Below are 24,038 nucleotides of genomic sequence, written 5' to 3' on the forward strand. Positions count from 1 at the left end.
ATATATATATATATATATATATATATATATATATATACTGCTGTTATACCTTTTTTTTGAGTGTTTTCCCTTTTTTTTTTTCGCATGCCTATGCATTGTGCTACTTGATATTGGGTAAAAGGAAGGGAAAGGAAGGAGTGTGGCTGCTGCTTTGTTAGAGACGTAATACATAAACGTGAAAAAAAAAAAGAATAAATAAAGATGGCCACGAAGGATAAGAAATCGTTTAAAAAGTTTGCCAAAAAACACCTGGCGACAGTGATTGAAAATCGCCGTAAAGGTGCCAAGGCGAAGAAGGAAAAATTGGAGCGTATTGAGAAGAAAAAGGTTCGTGAGGTAAAGGAGGCACAACGTGAAGAACGGGAACATCAGGAACAATTGGAGAGACTAAAGGATACAGATCCAGAATTTTACTCCTATCTGGAGGATGAGGACCCTACACTTTTACAGTTTGGAAAAGAAGATATTGATATTGTTGGGGATGATGAGGGAAGTGATGCTGAAACAGAAGTTGACGATGAGGAACAACTGAATGATGATGATGATGATGGCAATGATGATGCTAGTGGAAACGACACCAAGGAAACTGCAGTATTACGAGTTACACGTGAAGAACTCGATCGCCTAATTAAAGGAAAAAAAATTGAGGCTTGTATTGATATCTATGTGAGCGCCGTTCGTGAATTGGGATATGCAGTGAAGGAAAACCCAAAGGCAAGTGCCACACGAAAGTTTGAGGAACCATCACTAGTAAAGGAATCTATGCTTCGTGTTGCGCGTTTTGTTGGCTCCAACCTGAGTAGCGTCATCACTGGTAAAGGATCATTTAAATCTCACAAAACACGTTTTCTCATGCGACGCCTTTTACTTTCCCTCATGGTTAGTGTGAGTGAAAGTAGTTCAGATGCCGTTTTGACTGCAGGTCTACTTCATGCTTTGACCCCTTTTGTACCAGTGCTTCACTACATGAAGGGAATAACAAAAGTTGTTCTCAAGACTGCTCTTTCTCTTTGTTCCGCAGATGAAGAGTCAGTACGAATTGCAGCATATGTTGTTGTTCGCGCTATTGCCACACGTGCCACGGGAACCCGATCTATGTATCAGTCTACCGCATTTAAGGGTATGTTTCTCACGCTTGTGCGTACAGCCCATAACTACAACATTCGAAACGCTCCTTTGATAGCTTTTCTTATGAACTGTGTTGTGGATCTCTATGGTACAGATATGGAAGCCGCGTATCAACATACATTTGTATACTTGCGTCAGTTAGCTATTTATCTTCGCGCTGCCTTACAACAACAGACGCAGAGCAATGTACGGGCTGTAGTTAACTGGCAATATCTTAACGCACTACGCACGTGGGGCGCTGTGGTTTCCAAGTATTCTGAAGCAGCACAGTTAGGACCCTTGATTCACCCTGTGGTTCAAATTTCAACTGGCCTTATGGATTTATTTTCTTCTCCTCGTATGTTCCCTATGCACTTACAGATTATTGAAGTTCTCAATCACATTTCTATTCGTGCTGATGGTGTTTTTATTCCTGTAGCACCTTATCTACTTCGTATTCTGACCTCATCTAGTCTTACCCTTGATCATCATTCAAATGGATCCGCTGAGAAAGTTGAGTCTGTAGATCTGCGTTTCACTATTCGTGTGAAAAAGTCTCAGGCAAGGATTGCAAGTTATCACCGAGATATGTGGAGTGAGTGTCTTTATCTTCTCACAGAACACCTGGCAACACACAGTCACACTCTTGGCTTTCCAGAGGCCTTTTGGGCAGTTGAGGCAACACTTAAGCGGTTACGTGGTGAAGTCAAGGTACCAAAGATCCACTCACAGTTAAGCACGCTTCTTCGCAACATTCAGACGACAAGTCAGAAAATCATAGCACGTCGAGATCAGGCGGGTAATGGACCATGCGATTTGGCGGGTATGAAACAATTGGAAGATGAGCTTAAAAATGCCGGTAATCCACTCTCATCATATCACCAAACTCTCCGACAGCAGCGTATGCAAGCCTTTGCCGCCAAGCAAAGGAATGTCGATGGCGTGGGACGTGCCACACTGGAGGCTACCGTGAATAAAGAAAAAGATAAAAAGAATCGTAAGCGTCACAGACGTGATGATGACGTGTAAAAAAAAAAAAAGAAAGAAAAAAAAAGAGGTAAATAACCCCTGAAAAAAGGAAAGAAAATATGGACACACAAGCATACATTTATACATACGTTTGTATTTATGTGTGTATGTGTGTATAAGAGAAGGAAAGAGAGAGTCGAATTATAATGCCCCGTATAAAGAGAAGAAGATACAAGGTTTGAATCTGTATCACTAACACACTCTATTTTATTTTTTCTTTTTCTTTCCTTCTGAACATGTTTTTTTTTTCTATTTTGACTTTATTCCTTTACTATATTTACTTTTTTCTATTAAAAAAAATATATATACTTCTCTTCAAGTTTTTTTTTTTTCCTCTTACTTTTACTAATCCTACGTGGTCTCACAACTTTTGTGTGTGCTTCTCTGTGTGTTTGAGCCTCTGTTGGATTGGGTGATTGAGGAAGGGAGCATTAGGATTCAAGTTTCTGGATGGATTCCCTGTACAACTGGAATGACTCCACAAAAATTGGTGTTGCCCTTACTGGACTGGGGGCATTCTTTACCTTTCTAGGCATTATTATGCTACTGGACAGTGTCCTTCTGACAATGGGAAATATTCTTTTTGTGGCTGGTGTTGCGTTAGTGATGGGTCCAAAGAGGTTTAAAGCCTTTTTTCTTGCTCGTCGTCGTGCCTCTGGGTGTTTTTTCGTAGGAATTCTTCTTATTATTGCAGGTTTCTGTTTTACCGGCCTTATTATTCAAGGATTTGGTGCCCTAAACCTCTTTGGTAATTTTTTCCCAATGATAGCCCGCGTGTTAGAATCGGTACCATTCTTGGGCCCTGTTATGCTTTCATCACCAGTTCAGCGGCTTCTCGCGTGTTTGGGGTTGCATGGCCACCGCAGTCGAAATGTTTAATTTAGCGTTAGAGAGGGTACTCCTTTCTGTGTTGAGTTTTGGTGAAGGAATGAAAAAGAAATGAATAAGAAGAAGAAAAAACAACAACAGAAAAGTAAAAGAGTTATTGCAGTGCGTATACAAATGTTTAATAAACGATAAAAAAACATGATTTGTTGGTCTTCACGAACTGTTCTACGTATATATATACATATATATATATATATATATATATATATTTTTTTTTTGGTGGGGGTTGTTTTTTCTGTGATCTATTTTTTTTTTTCTTTTGAAACACTAAAGTTACTTGATAAGGGATGGAGGTGTTGATAGGTGAGAGAGCAGCATTGCTTACAACCCACAAGACTTATCGTGATGATGGTGAGGATAGTGTAAGAGCAGTTGCTGGTTATCCTCCTTTCTGTAACTACGTGGAGACCTGTGCCAAGTCTGGACCAGTACCATCTGCCTTTGAGATACGAAACATACGGCGTATAGCACAACGCGTTGTTGGTGTAATCATGGATGTTGAGTGTGAAACACAAAGTGGAAAAGTTATTCAAACAGTTGATCTTCATGACAATTCTCCTGTTATTCTTTTTCCTGTTGCTGTTGTAAACGACACAAGGTATGCTCTTCTTGTTCGTCAACGCCGTGTATCTGCTGGATGTAAATACACACTAGAAGCTATGTGTGGTACGGAAACAGAAGAAAATGTTTTTACAGGACCGAGTGACGAACATCTTGCTGCACTAGGGTTTGACCTCCGCCAGGCTTATGCATTGAGTCCATCCAGATATACTTTGGGTAACGAGGGTACAGCACCGTACAAGGTGTGCTCTGTCAACGCAACATTATCTCCTGAAGTACTTCAAGAGCTTCAAAATCCTCCTGAAAATGTAGATACCTCACTAATTCCATTGCCATTAGAAGAGGTTTTGAGTACTGTAAACGATGCCAAGGCTAGTCTTGCTGTATCTTTGTTATTGGGCTCTGTAGCATAGTGAGTTATTACTCTCCTGTACTTTTTCGACCTGGTTGTGCATATCCATGTAAATGCAATTTTGAGGAAGCAAGAAAGGACTTCACAGGGATAAGAAAAAGAAAAGGAGAGAGAGAGAGAGAGAGAGAAAACCCAAGATGATAGATTGTGTGTGTGGGTGAGGGAATCAGATGTTATTGATGATGTATATGAAAAGGAAAGGAAAAGATAACTTTTATTTAGTATTGTAGAGAATACGTTGAAAATCTTATCATCTTAAATATATATATATATATATTTATTTATTTATTTATTTATTTATTAATTTATTTATTTATTTATTTTCTGTGTTACCGAATGATGTTCGTGTTTTTTTTTTTTTTTTGCGTTATGTTGTGTTCTACATGACTGATAAATATCCATAAAGGAAGGAAAGGAGTAAGTAAGAAAGAATGCAGCCAAACATAGGCAAGGAATCTTTAAGAGAAGATAACGAGTTTCCACTTGAAACACTTGATGGTAAGGCCTCTCTTTATGAACTTCTTCGAGAAACAGTAAAAATAGTGCTGTTAACAGACCTTAGTAGTGTTTTATGGATGTCTTCACAGATGATTACGATGGTGTTTGTTGGTAATAATCTTGGAGTTGATGGTATGTCACAATACAGCGCTGGTCTTCTTGTTTTTAATGTAATGGCTATGTCGATTGTTAGTGGATTAGGTTCTGCAATTGATACTATATGTTCACAGGCTTTTGGACAAAATCCGCGTTCACCTGTGATTGGAGAAACACTACAACGAGCTCTTATCATAAATTTTTTATTCTGGATAATTATGAGTTTCATTTTTCTAAACAGTAATGGTATAATGGTGTATATTTTCGGAAGCACTGTAGGTGAGGGAAGTTCCAGGTTCCTGGCGAATTGTTCACTTTATTTACTTTCACAAATTATAACTGGAACCATCAATAAAATATTGTTTGCTCAGAGACTTCCTGAAATTGTGGCCTGTGCCAATGGTGTGGCTGCACTAACTTCACCTATAGCAAATTACTATTTAACTCCAATGGGAATTGAAGGGGCAGCTTTATCATTAACATTTACTGTGGCATTTTCTGCCTTTACTAATATTTTATTTTGTCTATTTCATCCCAAGGTGGTTGTCCGTGAAGCTCGTTGGCCATCACCGGCGTTGTATCAAAAGGAGGGTTGGATTAACTTTATGAAGGTAGGAATACCGTCACTAGTGGCAGTTTGCGCAGAGTGGTGGGCATTTGAAATTCAATCTTTCTTTGCCGCTGCTATTTCTTCTCTTGCACTAGCAGTTTTTGGTGTTGCAATGAATATTGTATCTATGATGTTTTCTGTGGCACTGGGACTTAGTGTATCAGCTAGCGTCATTGTTGGTAATGCTTTGGGAGGTGGAAGACCTATTTATGCTCAACAATACGCAAAATTTATACTTGTATGTGATATCATACTGGGAGCATTAACTGCTCTAACTATGGCTTATTTTGGTAGTCACATTGCTCAACTGTACACAAACGTTCCTGAATTGGTTAGCGCAGTTGAGTCCACCATGCCACTTGTGATTTTAGCACATGTGGGGGATTCTCTTCAGTTTTGCTTGCAAGGCGTGTTTCGTGGAGCTGGTAAACCTGAACAGGCAGCACGTGCAGTTGTTTTAACACTATGGCTTGTTGGAATGCCATCTTCTGCTTTATATGTATTTGTCTTTGACTGGGGGGTGAAGGGTGTCATTGGTGGTCTTCTTACTGGATTCCTATTTGAAATTCCTTTATTGTATTTTATGATGTTACAATGGGATTGGCATAAATTGGCAATAGAAGCTAAAAGAAAGTCCGCTGTACATCAATTCGTTATGGTGGAGGAAGCCAACATTAGCGGTAGCGATGAAGGAGATTTTGACAGCTCATCGGTGAGGGAGGGAGAGATGATGTCAGTATTGTAGTATAAAGGGTTAGTAGTATTGTTAAGGAGTATCCCCATATTTTCGATGACACCGGATAGAACATAAATAATCTTAATGCGTCTATATATTACGAAATGGAGGAGAAAGGATCCTGAACATTAAAGTGCATGTGAATATATAGGTAATAGGTATTTTCTTTATATACGCATGTTTCTACACGTTAGTGTATATATTTATATATTAATAGTAGTAATGAACGTCAGTTGTTACTCTACTGGTTTTTTTTTCTTTATTGTATAAGATTTTATGTGTCGAGGGTAAATTCATTCTTTCCTAGTCGATGGTTGAGGGGTTGAGGGAAGAGAAAAGGTAAACCACAAAAAGAACGTATGTGGGTACTATTTAATTTCCCTATAACTATTAATAATGTGTTGAATCTGTCATTGTGTTTTTTTTTTTTTTTCTTTTTTGATTTATTTCCAGTGTACGTGTGTGAATGTATGTCTGAGTGTATATATGTGTGTATGTATGATTCCTGTGGATCCCTTTTTTATTTTATGTTACTTTTGTTTTGTGTGTTAGCGGTGAAAGAGAAGCAGTTGGGGCCACGATGGAGGAGCGCACGCGCCGGCCCCCGTCTGTGCTGACGAGCGAAGTGTACAACGAGGCGGAGACCATCTTCGCCATGCTGGAGAACAAGGAGAAGCTCGTGTCCTTCCTCGACTGCATGACGCTGCTGCGCGGGATGGGCATGAACCCCACGCAGGACGACATGGACCACCTCCGCGCCCGCATGGCCGACCCCATTCTGCGGCTCGAACAGTGGCGCCGCGAGGAGGAGCTCAAGCGCGAGAAGGAGCGCCGCCGCGAGGAGATGCGGGAGAAGCGACGCGCCTCCTCCGCGTTTGTGCAGAGGAAACCACGCAAGTCTGTCGTGGAGCGGGCACTAGAAGTGCAAGCAGCAGAAGGACAGGCACCTCAACAGCCTGTGAAGATAGTACCAGTGGAGGAAATCAAAAACATTGATTGGAATATTTTTATATCATGTGCAGAAGAAATTTACCGAGATGCTGCAACAGAGCAAAAAGATGTATGGGCGGCGTTGAAAGTTTTTGATAAGGAAAATACTGGCGAAATGTCAATAGATGATTTGATTCGAATTGTCACAACAAATGGTGAGAGTGTGTTAAACCCGGCAGAGGCGCAGCAGCTACGATCACTTCTCCCTCAAAAATGTAGTCTAGCAGAAATTGCAGCACGTATGCAAGGAACATATGTTCAACCTACAAAAGAAGAACTGGAGCGTGAGGCCTTAGAAGAGATGGAAAGACGACGACAGCAAGAAGCAGCAGCAGCGAAGGCAACAAGTGATGATTCTTTACCTTTGCTTTGACAATGTACAAGACTTGGTGCCAGTTTTTTTTTTCTGTAGTTTTATATTGTATATATGTTTTAGGTTCTTGCTCCCTTTTTCTCCTTTTTCTTTTCCTCGGTTTCTTTGCACTTGAGGTTTACTCTCCATACTTTTCTTTTTCCCTCTTTGCTTTTCTTGTTTTTTTTTTTTTTTTGCTCTTTCTTTCTTTTCTATTTGATGATGATGATGGTATTGGCGCTAGAGATTATATCCCTTCACAGAAAAAAAAAAGAAATAAGGAGTAAACAGGTATATACAATAAACAAAAAAAAAAACTGATAAGAAAAACGTGATGGAGAAGATTTTGATCATCAACGTCACATGCAATCCACCCAGTATTTCCATCATTGGACCCGTAAAGGAGAGTACCATTGAGAAACTTAACGAGGTGTTGCCAGGGTCGTGTACTACTACAAACACTGGTAAGGTTCCTTTCGGTTTTGTACGACGCGAGGAACCACCGCACTGGTATGGTGAACTGCATACACAGTTTGCCAGTGAAGATATTGGACAGTCACAACTCTTCATTGCGCTTCTTGATGCAATTGAAGAGGAAGGTGGGTGGAGATTGTGCGGTTGTAACGCTCTTAATCACGATTTTGAAAAGGTTACACATAAACTCTTCTTTGTCCGTGCATAGGCAGAAGAGGATTGAGATGTCACTTGTATGAAATGTGAGACATGAAAGATGTATGTTATTTTTAGCCCTCTGGGGGTGTGCTTGTTTCTTATTCTTTGAAACTTTTCTGAAAAGAGAACCCAGCAGAAGAAGTAAAAAAAAAAAGAAAAGAAAGACAGCGACTGGTTGCTCTTAATTTGATTCAATGAGAAAGAGATCACAATGTATTATTCTGAGCTATAACCTGCGCATTTTCAGAGGGGGTATATCCTATATTTATGATATCCCTCTTAAACACGGAGAAAAAAAAAAAAATAATGACATCATCTTATGATGTGTTGTTATTTTTATAAATGTGTTTATGCATCCATATCTATATACCTTTTTCTTTCTATCTTTCTCTATTTTTGTTTTTCTGTGGGCTTGTATCTTTATTTTTTTTTTTTTTACTTTTTTTATTTTTTTATTTTTTTTTTGTAATTAATCTAAGGCATTATTTCTCTGCAGGAGAGTACCCCTTCCCTCTTTCTTTCTCTCCTGTGAAGAGAATGTTGAATTACCCAGCAAAGGTATTATTAGCAAACGATGACCGTGCAGTACGCTTTCTTGATGCATCAATTTGTAACATTTGGGCTGCAGCTGTGGATGAATGGCGTTGTCAAAAACTGGCAGGCAATGCGTTTCAGAAGCAATCACTTAATCCTTCGCGTAGTGACACTGTGTCTAGCGTTAAAGTAAAACTTCTCACCGATGATGAGTTTTTTTCCCTTACACAACAATTAGAAGACATTAACGCTGTTATAGCTGCTTCTTCCCCAGCTCAGTGTAGATGTTCCAACTTTGGTGATACTTCTTCTTTTCCAAATGAAACGCAAGATCTCTTTGCAATTGATCCGGCCATGTATTCTGCGCCTCTGGACGATGCACGACGACGGAAATGTCAAGTAGCAACCGAGGCTTATCAGAAGGGAAATTTTAATGTCGCTGCTGAAGCTTTTACAGAGGTGATTAATTCGTGTCTTCCAAATATGTTGAGTGCTGCATTAATAGGAAACCGTGCTGCGTGCTACTTACGTATAGAAAATTTTAAACTATCTCTTCGTGATGCAATGCGTTGTTGTGAATTGGACAACCAGTACATTCTTGGTGTCCGACGGGCGGTGCGATCTTATATTTGCACTGGTAGATGTTCAGAAGCACGAGAAATTATTGATAAGTACAGAAAAACAAGTAAGTATACATTTGAAGAGGAATTAAATCAAGTTTCTCTCTATGAGCTATATATTTCTTTCTTTGATCGAAATGAACATGCAGAAGCTTTAAAATACTTAAATGATTTGCTAATGCGTGTGCCGTGTGCCACTCTTCAGTCACTGAAGGTACAATTACTTGCTATTGAGGAAGGTAACCAAGTAGCTTTACTGTACGCTGAAAGATGTCTTAAACAATATGTTGATTTTCCAGAACTCTTGTACTGGCGTGCACAACTTTGTTTTCTGGAAAGTGCCACTAGGGAAGAGCTGAATGCGGTTTTGCCATTGTTTGACGTAACTGTTCCAGCAGAATACATACTTCGATTTCGACAGGCCACTCACCGAATAATGCAATGTATAAATCTCTCTCAAGATGTGGATAGCTTGTTCTCTAGCAAGGATTGGATGGGTCTCATTGATTTGTGCAGCACAGGAATAAATAGACCATTTATTGGAGATCGTTTTCGTGCTACACTTTTGGCGAAACGAGCTCATGCATTTTACGAGATCAAACATCTTTATGAATGCATAGATGATATTGAATCTGCTCTAAATAGTAGTACAAGTAAAAGTGAGCGTGCTCAGCTTTATCTTATTAAAGCAATGTCTGAAGAAAAACTTTCTCGTTGGTCTGATGCAGTTCGAAGTGCTGAGCTCTCACTAAAGGAGCAGCACACAGTAGAAGCTGCTGTGGTTTGGCGACGGCTATGTGATCGACAGAGGGAATTTCAACGACGAAAACGACAACAAGAAGAACAACAACATAAGGCACATGAAGAAGGTTTTAAGACACATGACAGGAATAAATCAGGATTTGACGGATCTCAGACTGATAAAGGCCATGAGGATGGACGAAAAGGTGAAAAAGAGAAGAACTCTTCTTCTCGGGTTGTAGCGGAGTTGTATGCACATCTCTCTCTCCCTGTTGGCGCTGGTGCAGAACGTGTGACAAAGAGCTACCGTGCTCTGGCAATGCGGTGGCATCCAGACAAGTGGTGTGGAGCTTCAGAACAACAACGAAAAGAGGCAGAGGAAAAGTTTAAGAGAGTTAAGGCTGCCTATGATGAACTCATGTCTATTGTTTTCCACTAGGGTAAATGATTTTATTATTATTATTATTATTATTATCTTTATTCGTGTTTGTGTACATTGTTTTTTTTTTATATGTTTTTCTTCTTCTTTGTGTTTATGTATATATGTTTGTTTGTATGATTTTGAATGTGTTTTTAATTTTTGGAGAATGTGAAGCATGTTATTTTTATTTTTGCATTTTTTTTTTTTCTCCTTCTTTGCTTGCTTGCCGTTCCCCACATATGTGTACATATGCCAGTATTTACGTACTGTTGACACGGACGAGGAGTTCATATCAAAAGAGTTTAAACGGGTGTATTAAGCCAGTTGGCACCCAAATCTTTAACGACCACGAAGAGATAAGTAGTGGGACTGATGGGTCTTTTAACTACAGGAGGTGCACCCATGCAGTGGGGAACAGATGAGAATGAACGTGCTATTCCACACGTTTCGGAGCATGGTATAAAACAGTTTCTTACGATGCATCAAAAACACAGGGAGAAAAATGCGGATTACCCTTTCTTATGGGGTGAAGAGATTGAACATCAGTTAATACGATTGGAGGGAAAAAAGGTGCGACTCTCATTAAACGCTGCCGATGTATTGAAACAACTTATCCAAATGGGTGATACTGAGAACGCAGGATGGCGGCCGGAGTATGGAAGCTTTATGGTAGAAAGTGTTCCTGGACACCCGTACTCATTGGATGTAAATTCATTGTGTTCGGTAGAGAGTAATATACGACGACGGTATCAACTCTTGGACAGTAAAGCTGGGGATAACAACTTCGCCACCACGTTGGTTACCTTTCCACTGATGGGAGTTGGCCAATTCACCACGTCCGAGAGTACAGAAACACCCTTTTCTCATTCATTGTTCGTACCGGATGTGTGCATCAACGCATCACACCCACGGTTCACAAATCTTACAAGAAATATTCGTCTTCGACGAGGACGTAAGGTATGTATTCAAGTACCTTTATATATTGATAAAAATACCCTTAACAACGCGGTGGACCATCGTTTAAATATAGACCGTAGACCACAGAATTTAGAAATTGATTGTGGTGTATTGGAAGAAAAGAAAACCAAAAGTAAAAAATTTGGTTTTGAGAATGAGATAAATTTACCTCAAATGGAATCTAACCACTCTACAGAAGAAGCAATGACGCATCTTTACACTCCCGCTACACATTATTATTATGCACAGTACTTTAAAAATACCCAAGCGGAACTTGTAAAACGACGCTATGAGGCATGTCCTTGCCCTATTCCTTCAGTAAGTCATCCATGTATTTATATGGATTGTATGGCATTTGGTATGGGTAGCTGCTGCCTACAGGTTACTATGCAATTAGCAAATGAATACCAAGCACGTCATATATATGACCAGTTAGCGATTTTATGTCCCTTATTTCTCGCTCTAAGTTCGTCTACTCCATTTCAGAAAGGTATGTTATGCGACTCGGATGTTAGATGGTTAACCATTGCAGCTTCAGTTGATGATCGTAGGCGTGAAGAAGTACCACAAATTATTAAATCACGGTATGATTCTGTGTCTGTTTTTGTAAGTCCTATCACACCAAATTTAGAGGAATTCAATGATGAAGAGTTTACTATAAATGATGTTTATTATAAAACTCTCACGGAATCTGGTATAGATGCTCGTTTAGCAAAACATATAGCTCATCTTTTTATCCGTGATCCTCTTGTGATGTATGATCAAATGATTGACATTGATGACACTACGCATACTGAACACTTTGAAAATATTCAGAGTACTAACTGGCAGTCTGTAAGGTTGAAACCTCCGCCCCTTGAAGGTGACTTTGGATGGCGTGTAGAGTTTCGTGTAATGGATGTAATGCCAACACCATTTGAAAATGCTGCTTTTTCAGTTTTCGTAGTTCTTCTTACTCAGGCCATTATAAGATATAATGCCAAATTTTACACAAAAATGAGTATAGTGGACGAAAACATTGGTCATGCTCATAATATAAATCCTTGTAGTCAAAAGTATGTTATGCGACGTGACATCTTTGCAGGCACCATCTCTAGTGACAGTAGTGAAAATGGCAGGTTCACCGTCAATGAGGTGTTTAATGGGAAAAAGGGTGAATACTATGGCTTGATTCCTCTTGTACGTCGTTACATGGAAGAGGAGAATATACACAACTCCATCATTGAGGGTTATCTTCGTTTTATTTCAATGCGTGCTTCAGGTGAGATACCCACGGCAGCACAATATCTGAGAGAGTATATAATGAAACACCCGGATTATAAGCAGGATTCACGTATTAACGAACAGATTGCGCATGATCTTGTGCTACATGTTCATAAACTTGCCACGGGCGAAGTTACAGACGAGCATTTTCTCCCCTTGAATAAGATTAGAACTAAGAGACCCCGTGAGTGAACCTTTCTAAGGGATCAAAATAATCTTATAGATACATCAACATGGAGGAAAACTGCTCGGTGTGCATATGCGTAGCTTTATTCACCTACATAAACATTTGTTATTTCATCCAAATTATGGTAGGTTTTTTTTCTTTTTTTCTGTCTCTTCGTTGATGTCATCTCGTCTTCCCATCGACCCTTTTTTCATTTTTTTTTTTTTTTTTTATTGGAAGACTAGCGTAAAGAAGAAAAAAAAAAAAAAAAAAAAAAAAGAAAAAAAAAATACAGTCAGAAAACTGACGGGGGTGTTTTGAGCGTTAATTCTTCTTTTTTATTTTATTTTAATCTATTGTAAACGATATTTAATGTAGTTAAATAATGAGATTAAAAACGAATAAAGAAAAGAATTCTTTTTTTTTTTTTTTCTTCTTCTGTAGTGTTTCTCCTTCTTTTTTTTTCTTTTTTGCTTTCTTTTCTTTTCTTTTTTTTCTTCTAGTGGGCGATGAACCGTGATAGAAGCACAAAAGATGCGAAGGTTGTGAACAAGGTACCAGGGTCTGGCACCAAAATAGTTTTTCTTGACTGTGATGGTGTTATTTCCCCTTTTGGTGGGCAACTGTTCGCCCCGAAGCAAATGTCCTTTCTTCGACACATAATCACTGAAACAGGTGCAAAGATAGTACTGAGCTCTTCATGGCGAATGACGGAATTTGGACGTGGTGAAGTATCTAGACACTTAGTCAACCACAACATGCCTACATTTATTGCCTGTACTCCATATTATTCTGGTAAACCACGATCAGTAGAAATATTATCATGGGTAGAGGCTAATAAGGATCGATATAATATAGTTAACTTTGTGGCCCTGGATGATATTAATCTACCGGCTGGTGCTCCTAATCGTGCTTTCTTTGCTCGTCATGCTATAGTTACAAATGCATTTACAGGACTAACAGAAGCAGATGCAATACAAGCAGTCAATATTCTGGACGATAGTAATAATATTGAGTGAGAGGATTAACCTGGTTTTTACCACCATCAAATGGACGGATTTGGGTTGTATTATGCATGCAGTAGGACTCTATCAATTTCTCTCTTGGTATGTGTTTCTTTTCATATATAGTTTTTATTTTCTGTACACGGTTTCTCTTTTCAGCATCTTTCTTTTTATATATATATATATATATATATTGTCTGTGAGTGTGTACGTCTCTCCCTAGTGGTATTCTCATATTGTTTTTATACCTTGATATGTGAGGACTTCTTTTAGTGCTTTGTGTTGAACGCAGTCCTTTTCTTGTATGCGTCTTTCTTTTTTAAGAATGGTTTCTTGACGTATGAACGGAATAATGCGCAGTCATTGGACCTACTCTTCTGACTATGTCCACTCTCACTGAGTGCCGTGTTTTTTTTTTTTTTTGTTGTTGTTGTTGTTGAAGCACAAGTGATTCATAAACGGGCGCATCTAATTTGTCATTAATATCGTGCTGGTACCTTATTTTCATCCTGCTGTTGTTTGGTTTGCTCGTCCACAGTAGTCTGATATGGGGAACAAAACGTTTCGTTGTTTTTGTATTTCCAGACATTTTGATCATGTGTCCCTTTTTTGTTCTTGTTTGTTTGCTTTGAGTGAAAACAAAGAGAATGCAAAGGAGTCTAGAGGAGTTTTTTTGTTTGTGGTATCTGATTAATAAATTTCAGCACATTTTGCTGATATATGTATGTATAGGTGTATATTTGCTGATGGGGTGTGGTGGATTTGGATCTGTATTTCTCTCTTATTGTTACTATTTTTTTTTTTGGTTTCCTTCTCATTTTTTTTTTATTATTTCTTATGGGTCAAATATGGTTAGACTGGGTTCCTTTTATGAGTGTTGAAGTAATTATTGATTATGCTTGTGAAGGTTTGTTTTGCGCCGTCTCCCGTGCAGTAAGTCTAGAGCGCAGTGGAGGCCAGACTTTCGGTGTTAGAGAAGAACACAATGTGGTTTCAAGTAGTGTGATTGTGAAAAAAAACGAGAAACCGTATTTGGTTTTGTATTTTATTAATTGCAGTGATTTTCTATTACTACTACGCCAGGATTGTGCCCGTGACTATTTTAATGCCATGTATCAAGCCATGGGTTGTCCCCTATATGTAGTCATGCTTGATCATCCAACTGGACCCAGACAGTCGCGTTTTTGGGAAGGTGTGGCGCAACTCTGTGCTGAGAGTTCCCTTTCTTCTTTTTTAGTTGGATTTGACTTTGCTCCTTTTCTCGAACGAGCAGCTGATATTGTTGTGTCTCACGGATTCAAGGCTTGCAGACAACAAACAGAGTGTGACCCACTTGCTCGCACAGATGGAAGGCGCAAATGTGACCCCACCGATTTTCACGCTCTTTACCTTGATATGCTTGTAGAGATATCACATGTTTCTGATCGTAGAGCTGCTGTTATAGCGGGGGTATTTCCCTCAATGTGTCATTTGTTGAAATTTATTGATTCTGGAACTTGTAATAGATTGAGTGTCGAAGAATATGGTGAGGATAGAGCTTCCAGTGCATTTGATCCGTATATTATCGAGGTGCTTTCAACAGATTATAATACAAGAGAGGCACAGGATAATCTGAGGCTTTTAAATGAAAAAAGTAAAAACCTCTTCACCTAGAAGTCACTCTTTGCTTCTTTTTTTTTTTTTTCTTTACTTTATGTGTATAACTGTTTTTTTTTTTTGGGGGGGGTGTGAGGGTGAGGTGGGTTGGCTCAGAAATTAAAAGTTTATCTACTTTGAGGACATGTGTTGGTGGAGATAACTGTGATTTCTGTTTTTATTTTTATTTTTTACCTTCTTCTTGGTAATTTTGTGATGGAATATCAAAGGGGAAGAGTAGTATGTGGCGATGGAATAGGGTCTCGAAGAGGAGACTCTTATTGCGTAATCATTTGAGACGTTTTCCACTACTTGAAAAAACAATGGTCGTACCGGAGGAACGTTTGGTTTTTGAGCGAGAGTTACTGGATGGTTCGCGAGGGATTTCTCGGGCTAGTAATAGTAATAGTAGTAGTATATCTATCATGGGTTTATCCCATAGTTTTTATCCTTTTGCTGTTTTTGCCCTACGAGGGGGAATGTCCTCCAATCTCGTACCTGATGATTTGTGGCCGTTATTGTTATTAGCAATAAATACAACGGATGTCTCTCTTGAGCTGAGGGAGGCATGTCTATTTAGTGGTACATCTGTTTATGGGTATTATTGTGTACGGCGTGCAATAGAGGTTCTTAAGAATGTTCCTTTTCAAACATCTTCTTGTGGAACTAGTACCATGTACATGAAACTTGTTGTGTCATTGATAGATTCAACTTCTTCAGTAGACGAGGGAAAGTTCATGGAAGAGTTTAAAAAGTTTAGACTCCCCATTCCTTGTCATATCCTACAAATTTTGCTTTCTGGATCTTTGCCTCCATCTATCCTCACTTGTATCGTTACTTGTGAATTGGAAAAGTTTAAAGATGGAATTACTCCCGAGTTCTTTAATGCTTCTATGAATGGTCTTTTATCTAATGATAATTTTTTTTCACCTCTCCATTTTGATGAGATGAATCTTATTTTAACCAATATCATTGATAAGATACAATCATCATCCTTTGATTTTTTATCGGTTCATTGGACTCCTTTATTAAATAAAATGAGTCGAATTTACATGAGACAATGCCAGGGTGAAGCTCTTGTATTACTTCACTCTAAACTTCTTACAGTAATACCAGAATTAGAGGCAAAACTACCTCTTTTATATCTTCTTCGTTGCATGGGTAGTCTGGTAGATGCAAGTGCTTTAAAAGAGGATGCGTCTTACTTGTGGATAATCATAGTCGACATCGCCTCCTTCGCTCTTCGACTTCATGGTAGTGTTGTGGAAAATTTACGTTCTATTTGGGTGCTTTTTTTCAAGGCTGCTGTAACATTAAAACCAAAAGAAAAAAGTTACTCACGGATCTTTGAGGCTTATCATGTTTTTGCTTCTCTAGGTCACCCCATAACGTTGGAAAAAGCATCCTTTTCTCAGCTTACTCGTTATTTAGTAAGTTCTATCGGCTCTCTAACTTTAGATGAGATTTCTCTCGTTTTACGTAACTTTTACCAATTTTTGAAAGAACATCCAAGTGTTAGTTTTTTGTGGATTACAGATGCTCTTATTGCAATCTTAAGTGAGATTTGGACCATTCATGGGGAGGCGGCATCACCTTTTGTACAGAATCTTATTAGAAATCTTGAAGAAGATTATTTTCCTTCTATGCGTTTAAGTGGAATTTATCTAGCCAATTATCCAGCTATTCGTCTTTTACTTGAAAACTTTAAGGTTGTGAAAAAGGCTGAATTCTGGTGGTGCTGTGGGTGTGGTGCAAACCTTCCTTCTTCAGCCAAAAAGTGCTTAATTTGTCTGCGTAGATGCAATATTTCTTGGACATGTGTTACATGTGGCGCACAGCATAAAACTATGGAGGTAAACAGTAAATGTCTCTGTGGTTCTGTAAATCCAAGGACGCGCGAAGCTGCAGAGAGGAATATTCATTTATGTACTAAATGTGGTGATGTTGTACCTTCTCTTAACGTGTGTACTAAATGTGAAACTGTATCTAAAGAGCAATATACACTAAGGTTATGCTCATTTTGTAAAAAGTTGTACAGTCAGCAATCTATCTGTTGTCCACATTGTTACACTGCAAACCAAGACAAACAACCTATTCTCTGGCGTTGCGATTCGTGTGAAGAGTATAATCAGTGGACGTGGTCAAAATGTCAGCGATGCCCTGCGAAGCGTAAGGTAGGATGTATAACTTTCCCACTAAATCCATGGGTTTGTGGTTGTGGTGCACGAAATCATCCGTGTCGTATTGGTTGTGAGCAGTGCTTTTCATGTATTCGTGGGGGTTATACATGCAATTCATGTGGATTAGTCTCTAATAATCATGGTTCACACTATGTGGTTATCGGTTCTCAAAAGCTTCGTTTGATAACATGTGAACATTGTAAACATGTTCACCCACGTGATTGTAATATTCTTTCCTCACCATTTCTTCCACGACACTGTCATAAGTGTGGAGTTGAGTATACTGGTTCAGATACTTCTGGTAATAAGGATCACTGTACTTTTTGTAATGCTTTGCTTTGTTACAATGAGTTAAATCCATTTCTCTGTAGTCGCTGCGAATTTCCTTCTCCGCAGTGTGGTTTTAATTGTTCATCCTGTGGAGCTCCACGTGGAGATATTGTAGCAGGTGATTTTTTCGTTTGGCGGTGTCATCGGGAGGTTCCTGTGAAAATAACAACCATGGAATCTAAAACTCAAGTCTGTGGTCACTGGAATTACAGCTGGTCAAACCACTGTACCTTTTGTGGTGAATCACGTGCCTACCACAAACATGAGTGTAGAGCACGTTTTGTGGAATGGGTTTGCTCATCCTGTGATAGTCGTAACTTTCCCACAGATGTTTTATTGTGTCCGTCTTGTGATAATGGACTTCAGATTGCAGATGATTGCTCTATTTGTGGTTCACCTCATCTTTGCATAGAGTGCACAAAATAATAACGATATTGTACGCGATGATGATGGGTTATGGAAATAAGCTGTGGGACTGGAAAAAGGTAATAAAAAAAAAAAAAAAAACTTTCTCTGAAGGGGGCATTCGTATGTTTGGCTTTTCTACCTATTTTTTTTTCTCCTTTCCAACCTCTCTTCTGTGACATATTTTTTTTTCTGGTTTATTTTTTTTCTTTTTATTTCATTTTTATATTTTTTCCTTGTATAAGCATCTATTTGTTTTTTTTTTCGGGTAAGACCATGCAACCGTTTGGTCAACCACAGATTGTGCAGAACCGTGGGTACGGTGGCTACAATGCCTATAGCCATCCGGGCTACGCCGCTCAGCAATACCCTGCTCCTGCCCAGTACTCACAGGGAGGCTACTACCCCCAGTATTCGCAGGGGACCTACAACCCGGCACTTTTTCAGGGATTTCAGGGACCTGTGCCAGGGCAAGTCAACCGCGGAAGAGCCCTTTACTCTGGTGGTCGCGGAGTTGCTGCTTGCTACGGACGTGGGGCGTACAATACGGGCGCGGCTGGCGACCGAGGAAGGGGTGGATTTGGGTTTCGTGCACGACGAAAGAAGCCTTTTGTTGGTGGTTCATTGGAAACACAACGACAGTGGGAGAGACAGACAATCTGTTGCTTTTACTTGCAAGGAAGCTGCAAGTTTGTTGATGCGTGTCGTTTTCTCCATGAAGACGACGGAAAACGGCCTTGTCAATATGGCGCTCAATGCCGAGTAGGACATGCACCCCGTGCAAAGGAGAGCAACGGTACTGCAGATGAGGAACACCTTGCTTCACACACAGGTGGTGATCTTCAGGATTCGGCTGAGCATCAACCACAAACTGCTGCGGACTCTGCATAAACAAACAAACAAAAAAGGAAAAAAAATACGAAAAGGAAAAAAAAAATATATATATTAGGTAATTAAAGTTAACGTTAGGTACTCAGAGGGTAGTAAAAAAAAAAAAAAAAAAAAAATTGGCTACGCTTCCCTCGTGAAGGATGGTAACATGAGAGAGATGCACATTTTCTCTGTTTTTCTTTTTTTATTATTATTCTCCCTCTTCCTGGGAGGAAGAGACGCAATGTTTCTTTTTTTTTTTTTCTTCTTCTTCAGGTTTGCTTCATATATCAAGAGAATTCTTTTTTTTTTTTTTTAATTCTAGTTTTTTCTCCATAAATTTTCGTCTACTGTAAAAATGTTTAGGAAGGGGAATGCTGAGTTATGAAGAGCGTAGCTCGCTTTTGGGGGTAGTTTTGCGCCAGAAGGTAGTGCTAGATTTTGTTCAAACAGTGATGCGTCGTGGGGTTACGACAAAGGGCGGTACTCAACTTAGATGTAGCAATTCATCATTGCTTCAATGGGAGAAGGAGAGAGAATATACCCATTTGTGCAATTCCATTGCTTCTGATAGCTCTATGTGTGCAGAGGAAAAATATGAAAAAATTGTAGCTGCGGTAAATCATATTAGAGGGTCAAATAGTATGACATTTAGTAATTTTCTCCCACTTACCCCGGCTTTCGTGTTGGCAGTTTCATTAGCCAAACTGCAGTATGGAGAGGTGTCTGTTGAGTTCCAGATGGCATCACTTGAGTTGGTGTTGTCATATATTGCTAGGGGTGCCTATAGTAGAGCGGGAAAAATTATGAAAAGTCTTGCCCAGGGAGAAGTACTAGTAGATTCCCAAGTGGGAACATTCTATGGAGATTTGACTGCTTTTTTACGTTTATTGAAGAGTAGAGATTTCTCCAGTTTCATTTCAACAGAAGAAAGACGTTTTCTCCCTCTTGTATTCTGTACTGGTGAAAAACATTACTCTTTAAAGAAAATCACCCGATATTTGGAGGAGTGTAAATTGCAGAAACTTCCTGTAACTATCATGCTTTATTGTTATTTTTCAGCTATAACTGCTTCTTTTCATTTGTTAGAGTATTTGACAGATGAATGTGTTACATGTGATATTGGGGAAGAGGTTTTAAAAAAATCGTTGCTCGCAACAACTCTACGGGAGCTTAGCGCATTAAAGGAGGATGCGCGAGAACGTATTCTGAAAAAAACTTCTCTGAATTCAAAAAAGGAGGAAGTAGAAAGCTTTATTGGAGTATGTTTAAAGGATTGTGAGGAGTTTATTCGCAGTAACAAGTGTGGTGATTATGGTGCTTTATTATCCTTTGCTTTTGTGAAAATTCGATGGGAAAAGGAATGTGGTTTGTTGCCATTAAAAAAATTTTTAGAAAATTTTCTGATTTGTTGTCGGAATTTACAAATAGAGGATACTGTGTTTTTCTCTATTTTTATTGCTGATGCTGATTTTTTTTTGAAGGGAAAGAATGTACCACTTTTTTCCCACACATGCGATATTTCTGCTGTGGAACTGCCCCTGGTGCGAAGCGACACGGGATCGTCTTGTTCTCTGTTTGAAGAGGTTGAAGGAAAAGTTATTGTATCTCCTGAGAAGGATTAAGTCCATCTCCTTTTTTCTCATTTCTGGGTAGTTAAGGCAATGTCAGTTCTGAGGGTCCCAAAGGAAAAAAAAAGAAATGATTGTGAGCTGCTTCTGGTGTGGTCCCGACCGGAGGATTATTATTATTATTATTTTGTTTCTTTCTTTGTGTTTGTCATTGTGGGGTGGGGGGTTTCTTTTCTGGTGTTTTTACAAAGAAAGATTTATTTGTTTTTCGATATGTATACATATATATATATATATATATATATATATATATATCTTTTTTTTTTCTCCCCACCCGTTCTGTGTTTTCCTAATTGCAAGAAAAGTGCTGGGAACGGTGTGTCTCCTTCCACCTCTCCGTTTGGGGCGGATCTGTTGTTCCAGAGATTGGGGAAAGGAGCAGAAGGAAAGAAAGAAAGAAAGAAGAAAAAAAAAAGAGTGAGTGTGGGTGTGGGATATCAATGGCACACCGGACGAGGGTATTCTGGAGTGCGTATGGTTTTTACATTGCCATGCATCCATGGCTGCGGGGATCGGGTTATGTGAAGGTGGGATGCACCGCAGACCTCTCCCGCCGTCTTGAAATGGCTTCCTTCACAACCTGCTTCACTCCCGAGTGGTCATACTTCGCCGTTTTTGAGTGTGAGAGTATAAAGGAAGCTTTTCTTTTAGAGCAAGCGGTTCTTTTTCTCTTCAAGGAGAGGCGAGTGCCTCAACGTGAGTTAATAAAGGGAGATGCCGGAGAGGTTGTGAAGGGCGCACAACGTGTTTGTGATGCGCTAAACCTCAATGTCATGGTGAATGTTGAACCCATGTATACCGAAACTGGAAAAGATGCCATGCATGAGAAGCAACTATTGTCATCATCATTATCATCATCACTGGTACCATCATCATCATCACTTACCAAGGAAAATTCTAGCAGGAGTGATGGAGTCGTGAAGCCAAGTACATTAGGACGATATTTGGAGACACTGGAGAAACTTCGTAAATCTATGCATGTTTCCAATCTTATAGACAGTAGTCATACACTCATGGGAGATTGTAAAGGAACTATTGTTAAAGAAAAGGGAAAAGGTGGGGGAGAAGAAGATGATGATGATAATGAAGAGGAAGAGGAGCAGATACGTTATGATCTAGATATTCCAGATTTACTAAACTCTGAGACATTTGGGTTGAGTGAGATTCGACCATATCAAGAAGAAGCAGTGGTACGCTGCCTACATGAACTTGAAAATCGTGGTGCCACCATCTGTCAAATGGCATGTAGATGTGGAAAAACACCTGTTGCATATAAACTTATACAATATTATTTAAACAAAAAACCAAGTACGTGTATACTTTACCTTGTGCCTGGTCTGACTTTACTTCGACAGACGGTCAGAAAACTTTACTCGTATGGTTTAAAAAATGTAAAATATCTTCTTATAGGATCTTATACGGGAACTATATCACTTGAGGATAACCTCGTCTTAACCATGACCACCAATGCTGAAGAAATTTTACATACCATTAAAAATTCTTCTTTACAAGTTGTTGTTATTAGTACATATCAATCTTCTTTTATAGTTTCATCCATAACTAATTTTTCTCTCACCGTATTTGATGAATGTCATCGAGTATGTGGAAGTACTTCAATAACTAATTTTAATAGTGTTCTTCTTCAACCACGATCAGGAAACAGATTATTTCTTACTGCTACCCCTGCCTATGATACCCCTATAAAAATGGATAATACACATCTTTTTGGAGGAATAGCATTCCGTTACTATTTACGAGAAGGAATAGATGCTGGTTATGTTAACTCTTTTTCATTACGTATAATATTGGGAGAAAGTATGGAAGACTTAAATCCCTACTTTTTTGAAGCTATGAGACTTGTAAATAAAATGATTGTTTACTGCCGAAGTATTGCACATGCCATGCAACTAATGGAACGATTACAACAGCCCCATCCTAGTGATATTACACCATTTAAAGTATTTATCGCACACTCAAGGATGGGAAGTGTAGCGGTAGCTAATATTTTACGTAAATTTTCTGAAACAAAACGTTGTTTATTACTTAATGTTCGTTTATTTCAAGAAGGTATAGAGATACCTGATTTAAATGCTGTTTTTTTCGCAGCTCCACGTTACAGTTCCCGTGATATTGTTCAAAGCATATGTAGACCTCTGAATAAGTTAGAAAATAAACCGGGCTCCTACGTATTTTTGCCTGCTACCATAGATAAAAATTTACCTGAGAATCATCCTGTTAATCTTCAAAAATTCTCCACATTAATTCCTTTTACTGATGCACTAATGGATGAAGATCCTATTCTTTATGAATACCTTATTGATCCTCATAAAGTTTCATACGATATTGATATTGTTGGGGTGAGATCTCTTAAATTATCTTCCGAAAGATTGAGAAAATTTGTTCTTCCTGCTATTCGACGAGGTGTACGTTACTCTAACAAAAACAGTGATCGTCTCCATCGAGCTGCACGAATTCCATGGAAACCAGCATTTAACGAATTACGACGAATTGTATTAGAATGTAATCGATACCCAAAAAATAATGATGCCTGGGTGATTGGTAGAAAATCTATATCTATGGCATTATTTTACCGATATGTTCGAAAAGGTTACTACCAGTATTTGAAGGGGGAACCCTCATATCTTAGAATATACCAAATTCGGGACTTGGAATCACTTCCACTGTGGCGAACTTATGGTATGCAAGGCCCTTATCCATGGGAAGAGTGCTTATCCACACTTCAGACATACCTCGAGGAACATGGACGAGTACCTCCATTGGATGTACACAAGGGTGGATACATTGGTTTAGATGCGACTCCATTTGAGCGTCTTAGTGGTGCTTTAATGCATATAAATCAATGTGATGCGCATGACAAGATGCGACTTGATCCTGTAAAACAGAAAGATTTAGATGAACTCTGTAAGAGATATAAAATAAAATGGCGAAAAGAGCGTGATCCACAGGGTTGTGTAATACCTGGAGAAGTTACATTTATTACAGAGTCCTACGAATCTTTTAAGAAATTGTATGAGTCCCGTCATGGTAATCGATTCCAGGAATATATCAATCTACACTTCCCTGGTTATCCAACTAAACATGATCGAATGGAGGACCCTCGAAACTTGGCCAATGGCCGAGTTCCCCCTCGTCATGTTTCAAGAGATGAGTTGAAAGAACCACAAACTTTGGGGAAAGTTATGTGTAGAGTTTGTCGTCGTCATATAGCTGTGCGAGCTTGGGAGCGACACTTACAAAGCAAATCTCATCTCACAAGGTTAGTGAAATCCTCAGAATGAGAAATGACGATAAACCTTTGGGTTAGGAAGA

At 39.0% G+C, this 24,038-nt stretch overlaps 14 protein-coding genes across 14 annotated transcripts; all 14 read left to right on the top strand.

Annotated features, from left to right (window-relative positions):
- Positions 1 to 201: 201 nt before the first annotated feature.
- Positions 202 to 2,136, top strand: TM35_000035100 (nucleolar complex protein 2; the record flags this gene model as incomplete). Its single annotated transcript, XM_029022277.1, has 1 exon — positions 202 to 2,136. The coding sequence occupies one exon, from the start codon at positions 202 to 204 to the stop codon at positions 2,134 to 2,136; it is 1,935 nt and encodes a 644-aa protein (XP_028886823.1).
- Positions 2,137 to 2,586: 450 nt separating this feature from the next.
- TM35_000035110 (putative to be involved in ER-Golgi transport) lies at positions 2,587 to 3,015 on the top strand (the record flags this gene model as incomplete). The annotated part of the gene is made up of 1 exon (XM_029022278.1): positions 2,587 to 3,015. One exon carries the CDS (start codon positions 2,587 to 2,589, stop codon positions 3,013 to 3,015), a length of 429 nt encoding a protein of 142 aa, XP_028886824.1.
- Positions 3,016 to 3,311: 296 nt separating this feature from the next.
- On the top strand, positions 3,312 to 3,998 carry TM35_000035120 (uncharacterized protein; the record flags this gene model as incomplete). The annotated part of the gene is made up of 1 exon (XM_029022279.1): positions 3,312 to 3,998. The coding sequence occupies one exon, from the start codon at positions 3,312 to 3,314 to the stop codon at positions 3,996 to 3,998; it is 687 nt and encodes a 228-aa protein (XP_028886825.1).
- Positions 3,999 to 4,428: 430 nt separating this feature from the next.
- On the top strand, positions 4,429 to 5,946 carry TM35_000035130 (membrane transporter protein; the record flags this gene model as incomplete). The annotated part of the gene is made up of 1 exon (XM_029022280.1): positions 4,429 to 5,946. One exon carries the CDS (start codon positions 4,429 to 4,431, stop codon positions 5,944 to 5,946), a length of 1,518 nt encoding a protein of 505 aa, XP_028886826.1.
- A 571-nt stretch (positions 5,947 to 6,517) lies between these two features.
- On the top strand, positions 6,518 to 7,300 carry TM35_000035140 (calmodulin; the record flags this gene model as incomplete). The annotated part of the gene is made up of 1 exon (XM_029022281.1): positions 6,518 to 7,300. The coding sequence occupies one exon, from the start codon at positions 6,518 to 6,520 to the stop codon at positions 7,298 to 7,300; it is 783 nt and encodes a 260-aa protein (XP_028886827.1).
- A 313-nt stretch (positions 7,301 to 7,613) lies between these two features.
- Positions 7,614 to 7,961, top strand: TM35_000035150 (putative mitochondrial paraflagellar rod component, putative (PFC16); the record flags this gene model as incomplete). Its single annotated transcript, XM_029022282.1, has 1 exon — positions 7,614 to 7,961. The coding sequence occupies one exon, from the start codon at positions 7,614 to 7,616 to the stop codon at positions 7,959 to 7,961; it is 348 nt and encodes a 115-aa protein (XP_028886828.1).
- A 527-nt stretch (positions 7,962 to 8,488) lies between these two features.
- On the top strand, positions 8,489 to 10,285 carry TM35_000035160 (putative TPR-repeat protein; the record flags this gene model as incomplete). Its single annotated transcript, XM_029022283.1, has 1 exon — positions 8,489 to 10,285. One exon carries the CDS (start codon positions 8,489 to 8,491, stop codon positions 10,283 to 10,285), a length of 1,797 nt encoding a protein of 598 aa, XP_028886829.1.
- A 354-nt stretch (positions 10,286 to 10,639) lies between these two features.
- Positions 10,640 to 12,679, top strand: TM35_000035170 (gamma-glutamylcysteine synthetase; the record flags this gene model as incomplete). The annotated part of the gene is made up of 1 exon (XM_029022284.1): positions 10,640 to 12,679. One exon carries the CDS (start codon positions 10,640 to 10,642, stop codon positions 12,677 to 12,679), a length of 2,040 nt encoding a protein of 679 aa, XP_028886830.1.
- Positions 12,680 to 13,162: 483 nt separating this feature from the next.
- TM35_000035180 (uncharacterized protein) lies at positions 13,163 to 13,672 on the top strand (the record flags this gene model as incomplete). The annotated part of the gene is made up of 1 exon (XM_029022285.1): positions 13,163 to 13,672. The coding sequence occupies one exon, from the start codon at positions 13,163 to 13,165 to the stop codon at positions 13,670 to 13,672; it is 510 nt and encodes a 169-aa protein (XP_028886831.1).
- An 822-nt stretch (positions 13,673 to 14,494) lies between these two features.
- TM35_000035190 (uncharacterized protein) lies at positions 14,495 to 15,310 on the top strand (the record flags this gene model as incomplete). The annotated part of the gene is made up of 1 exon (XM_029022286.1): positions 14,495 to 15,310. The coding sequence occupies one exon, from the start codon at positions 14,495 to 14,497 to the stop codon at positions 15,308 to 15,310; it is 816 nt and encodes a 271-aa protein (XP_028886832.1).
- Positions 15,311 to 15,534: 224 nt separating this feature from the next.
- Positions 15,535 to 18,228, top strand: TM35_000035200 (uncharacterized protein; the record flags this gene model as incomplete). The annotated part of the gene is made up of 1 exon (XM_029022287.1): positions 15,535 to 18,228. The coding sequence occupies one exon, from the start codon at positions 15,535 to 15,537 to the stop codon at positions 18,226 to 18,228; it is 2,694 nt and encodes an 897-aa protein (XP_028886833.1).
- A 255-nt stretch (positions 18,229 to 18,483) lies between these two features.
- On the top strand, positions 18,484 to 19,098 carry TM35_000035210 (uncharacterized protein; the record flags this gene model as incomplete). Its single annotated transcript, XM_029022288.1, has 1 exon — positions 18,484 to 19,098. One exon carries the CDS (start codon positions 18,484 to 18,486, stop codon positions 19,096 to 19,098), a length of 615 nt encoding a protein of 204 aa, XP_028886834.1.
- Positions 19,099 to 19,451: 353 nt separating this feature from the next.
- TM35_000035220 (uncharacterized protein) lies at positions 19,452 to 20,702 on the top strand (the record flags this gene model as incomplete). The annotated part of the gene is made up of 1 exon (XM_029022289.1): positions 19,452 to 20,702. One exon carries the CDS (start codon positions 19,452 to 19,454, stop codon positions 20,700 to 20,702), a length of 1,251 nt encoding a protein of 416 aa, XP_028886835.1.
- A 446-nt stretch (positions 20,703 to 21,148) lies between these two features.
- On the top strand, positions 21,149 to 24,007 carry TM35_000035230 (helicase-like protein; the record flags this gene model as incomplete). Its single annotated transcript, XM_029022290.1, has 1 exon — positions 21,149 to 24,007. One exon carries the CDS (start codon positions 21,149 to 21,151, stop codon positions 24,005 to 24,007), a length of 2,859 nt encoding a protein of 952 aa, XP_028886836.1.
- Between the last annotated feature and the right edge of the window lie 31 nt (positions 24,008 to 24,038).

The sequence above is a fragment of the Trypanosoma theileri genome (genome assembly GCF_002087225.1).
Source record: "Trypanosoma theileri isolate Edinburgh chromosome Unknown TM35_Tth_3_V1, whole genome shotgun sequence".
Taxonomy (NCBI): Eukaryota; Euglenozoa; class Kinetoplastea; order Trypanosomatida; family Trypanosomatidae; genus Trypanosoma; species Trypanosoma theileri.